A 4,993-nucleotide genomic window follows, 5' to 3' on the forward strand; every position below is an offset into this window, starting at 1 on the left:
TTTGGCTCAACAATAAGCTCTTGCTCCCTCTGAGTTGAGAGCTGTGTTTTGCATTGACACGTTATTCAGTGGGAACCCGGATACGAAATCCAGGCCACCGGCGCTCTTTTGAGGGCTGTTTTGAATCGACACAACTACAGTAACTAACTATTGGGGGTTAAAGGGCTGAATGGGCAGAGCCCTGTGGATGCAAGGCTGCGCACACAGCTGGAAGAAAAAGGCAAGCGAGCCGGGGCGCGGTGGTGCACGCCTTTAATCCCAGCGTTCCGGAGGCAGAGGTGGATCTCTGCGAGATCGAGGCCAGCCTGGGCTACAGGGCGAGTTCCGTGGCATTCAAGGCTCTTGGGTGGGACTGGATGGAACAGGATGGGACTCAAGGGCGACCAAGCACCTTTCGGCTTTCCTATGCCATCAAATAGCCAGGTGGGACCACGGTGCCGCTGGGGGAGTCCGCCCGGAGTGTAGTGGTGGAGCACCCAGAGATCCCAAGACTTCCGGAACCGGGAGCTGCAGGACTAGGAACCGACCGGGCTCCTGGCAGCAGCACAAGAACCGCGCCTGCGCACACACTCAGCCAATAAGGACTTTCTTCCGGTTTCGCCTGCAAGTCGTCCTCCACCCCGGGGTCTTTTTTTCATCTCTTCTGTTTCCCCCCGGCGAGTAGGTGCGGAGGATCAATTTCCGTTTCCGGTGGTGTGCATGTGGACCTGAGCTGTTGCGTCTGTGAACCGGAAAGCGCTGAAACTCGGACAGTCGAGCTCCGGGTAAGGGATGTCCTCAGTCATTAGTGTTTTACGCCTCCAGTTAAAATGTTTTGGGTTAAGTTAGGAAGTCACTTCCTTGGTCTAGTTGGTGGCTGGACCTGAGTTGCCCCGTGTAGTAGGCACTAGCCATATGGGGCTATTTAAGTTTAGAATTAAGATTCGTTTTTTTCAGTGTCGGTAGTCAGTGTCTGCTGTATTGAAAAGCTCAGGTGGAGCATGTTTCCATCAGCACGGAAGGGAACACTGCCGGTGGTTTTAAGGTGGATGAAGCATAACTTAGGCATAAATGGTAATTTTAGTGCGAGCAGCTTATCTGATTGATACCCTAAGAAAGGAGTGAATTTGAGGATGATATTAAACACCTATTAGGTGAACGAATACTTCATCTTTTCCTAGACAAATACATGAAATTGATTGTCACACTTCCACCACCTTGCCACCCCATTCCACGTAGGTTGCGACTTATCTGTAGTTCATACATAGCCACCATGGAGGCTAAGGATCAGAAGAAACACAGAAAGAAGCACAGTGGGCCTAAGGCTGAGAAGAAGAAGAAACGGCATCTGCAGGATCTCCAACTTGGAGATGAAGATGATGCCCGGAAGAGAAACCCCAAAGCTTTCGCAGTTCAGTCTGCTGTGCGGATGGCGCGATCCTTCCACAGGTATGTTTAGCTGGGGTCTAGGTCTTCTTCCATTGTGTTTAAGCAGTAAGGACCTTTCACAGATAACATTTGGCTTTGTAGTTCTAATGCAGCCCTAATGGATAAGTAGGCATGGCATATGGCTTTTACTAAAACGTTTGAAGTCTTTGCCAAAGAAGTTGTTTTGCCTCCAGTATTTGCCCTTTGCTTGGGTTTTTAAAAAGTCCAGGGGAAAAGAATTTATAGACTTTAATTCACAGAATTTTTTCCTAAATTTTAATTTCCAGGGTAGTATGTTGTTGGTTCCTGCCCCCCCCCATATCTTTTATTTAATGTAAAATACTAAAATAGCTTTAATTATGCAGGTGTTGCTATATATCTAGCAGTTCCTTATGAAGACTGGATTAAATCCTCTCACTAGCATTAAGAGCGTAGGAATTGTTCTTGCCCTCATTCTATGGATATTAAAAGAGGCTCAGAGAGCAAGTTACCCTTTTTAAATAACCAGTGGATAGGACAGCATTTTATTTCCAAAGCTTCGGCTCTTGTGAGGATATACTGGCTCTGTGTTTGCCTTTTCTTCTCTTTTGAGTTAAGATGTCTTGAATTTCAACTCTATTTTTGTAGTCACCTTTCCAGAGTTATATGGACTAGGGTCAGACGTTACCAATTAACAAGTTAAAGTTAATTATATCTTTGCATTGTCTGTTCTCTAAAAGGTTGAGATCTTTTATTTTTAAAAGGTTGAGATCTTTTATTATTTTAAAAGATTGAGATCTTTTATTCATGTTTGGAAAGTAAAATTTTTGTTGTTTTTTTTTTTTACAAAACAGGACTCAAGATTTAAAGACAAAAAAGCATCACATCCCAGTGGTTGATCAAACTCCACTAAAACCGCCACCAGTGGTGGTAGTGGTGATGGGGCCTCCAAAAGTTGGAAAGAGCACTTTGATTCGGTGCCTTATTCGGAATTTCACCAGACAGAAGCTAACTGAGATCAGAGGCCCTGTAACAATTGTGTCAGGTAGGGGGTGCACCACAGAGCTGGTGTGGCAAGTGGTGTCATCTGAAGGACAGAACGTGCCCTTTGTTTTCAAGGAGAAAATGCTGTATCAACGTCACATTGTATTAGTGCTTTTTCGCTTTTACTGAGTTGCTTGTAACTTCCAAAGGATAAGTTCCTAGAGACAGTGATACTGAGGCATACAATCTTAGTCTGACTGCTGGCTTTGCCAAGTGTGGTTCTTGGGTAGGCTTAGTAGGTCTGTTTGTTGTGAGCACATTAATTTAACAGTAAGTAAGCACCTTTGTACCATATATACCTGCTTGCCTCCTTGAAGCCACTTGAGGCCCCCTTTTCCCATAGGAAAATTCCCATAGGAAAATTTCCCATAGGAAATTCTCATAAGAATTTGCATGTGTTAAGTGAGGGACAGTGAAACAGATTCCTAAAATGGAAATGGTAGGACCTGAAGTCCCTTGTTACAGTGGCTGTGGAGAGGACTGAAGCATTTCTTTTTCTTTAGGGCATCCTTGATCTTTTTTATTTTATTTTAATTGGGAACTAGTTATTGTTCTGTGAACATTCTGGTTTATTAGGTTTGAGGATATTGTAATTTATAGTGATAGTACAGGAAAGTATGATTTTCCATGACCATTCTGTTGTGTTACATATAGGGATTTTTTTTTATTTTAAAGACAGGGCCTCACTATGTGGCACTAGCTGGCCTACAACTTGTTATGTAGACTAGGCTGGCCTCAGACTCAGAGATCCACCTGCCTCTGCCTCCTAAGCACTGGGATTAAAGGTGTGCACCACCACGCCCAGCTAGAATTATCCCTGTTTGAACACTTATTTATCTGGGTGTAGCTGTGATATATTGTAAAATTAAAGAGAGATAGAGTTAATGGGTAGAATGTTTTCAGGGTTTTTAAAAAGTAAAATTTTCATCTTTTCACTTATAGGTAAAAAGCGCAGACTTACCATTATTGAATGTGGGTGTGACATTAATGTTATGATTGATCTAGCTAAAGTCGCAGATTTGGTAAGTCAATAGAGGGGTCCTGGGTTTTTAATGGAGATTATGACAGTGTACTGGGTCAATTATCCCATACTGAAGGGAAGAATTTTTGTGATTATTAAGAAATAGTATCATGAAGGGCAAAGTAGATGTGTTTGAAATCGCATTTGTTTTTTTTGGGACAGGGTCTCATTATACAGCTTCAGCTGGCCTGAACTTGCTATGTAGACCAGGCTGGCCTCAAGCTCATAGAGATCCACCTGCCTCTGCTGGAGTGAAAAATTATAATTGTTATAATGGTCAGGAAGGGCAGAGGCAGGAGGATCTCTATGAGATTGAAGCCAGCCTGGTCTACATAGTGAGTTCCAGACTGGCTGGGGCTCCAGGAGAAACTGTCTCAAAAAAAAACCCTCCAAAAATGGGATGTGCATGAAGAAATGCGTTCTAAAATCTAAATGCAACCATAGGATTGATATGATAATGAACATACATGAAAAAGAACATTTGTATCTATATGTACATGTATGTATACCCACATATCATGATGCCTAGCATTTCTTGAATCCTTTGTAGGCAGCTTTCTGTAATTTAGCACCCATAGTCACCAATACACACATTTAGGTTTTATATGCACTTTATGGTATGATAAAATTGAGGCCGTCAATGGTTGTCTCAGGGTGGAACTCCTTACTCTTAGTTGTGTCAGAACTTACATTCTTTTCCTGTATTTAACTTTTATCATTTTAATTAGTTTATTTTATTTATTTTTGGTTTTTTGAGACAGGGTCTCACTTTGCAGCCCTGGCTGACCTGTAATTCGCTATGTAATCTAAGCTGGCCTCAGTCTCACAGAGATCTGCCTGCCTCTGCCTCCTGAGTGCTATCAAAGGCATGCACCACCACACCCAACTCTTTTCCTTTTTATAAGGCGTACTTTTCTTTTTAAAGAATACTTTTTGTTACTGCTTTTTCAAAATGGGTTTCTAGAATTCTGATCATTCTCATCCCCCATTACCCTTTCACATTTCCCTCTACTGATGAAATCATTCCTCCCAACTTGCCCCCCTACTTTGAGGTCTTTGTATTTGTTTATTTTACTCATTAGTTTAATTATGGTTGTTTGCATGAGTTGGTAGTTATTTACTGGAACATGGGCAATGTATCAATGACACTCTGCCCAGCATCCATTAACTGCCCGTAATCCCTCCATGGGGAGTAGGTCTTGTGAGTATAGACCTGGCCATCATGCCTAGCTCTAAAAGTAACAAATTTTTTATTTAATTTATTATTTTTTAGTATTTATTATTTTTATTTTATGTGTGTGTGTATTGCCTGCATGTATGTGAGTACTCTCATGTCTTGCAATGCCGGGGAGGTCAGAAGACGGCTTTGGATTCCCCTGGAACTAGAGTTAAGGATGGTTCATAGCCACCATGTGGGTGCTGGGAATCGAACCTGGGTCCTCTGCAAGAGCAGCCAATGCTCTTAACCTCTGAACCATGTCTTCAGCCCTGTGCATTTTATTCTTCTAAACTCATGCAAAATAGTACAACCATTCGCTGGTA

The 4,993-nt window shown here is 42.4% G+C and overlaps 1 protein-coding gene across 1 annotated transcript in view; it reads left to right on the top strand.

The window, feature by feature from the left end:
- Nucleotides 1–640: 640 nt before the first annotated feature.
- The window catches only part of Bms1 (BMS1 ribosome biogenesis factor), a 39,288-nt gene continuing 34,935 nt past the window's right edge, over nt 641–4,993 (top strand). The window contains 4 exon segments of the mRNA XM_008832696.3: nt 641–764; nt 1,219–1,428; nt 2,241–2,431; nt 3,373–3,452. Coding sequence (XP_008830918.1) covers nt 1,253–1,428; nt 2,241–2,431; nt 3,373–3,452 — 447 coding nt within the window. The 5' untranslated portion in view covers nt 641–764; nt 1,219–1,252.

The sequence above is a fragment of the Nannospalax galili genome, unplaced genomic scaffold (assembly GCF_000622305.1).
Source record: "Nannospalax galili isolate Female #2095 unplaced genomic scaffold, S.galili_v1.0 scaffold1036, whole genome shotgun sequence".
NCBI lineage: Eukaryota > Metazoa > Chordata > Mammalia > Rodentia > Spalacidae > Nannospalax > Nannospalax galili.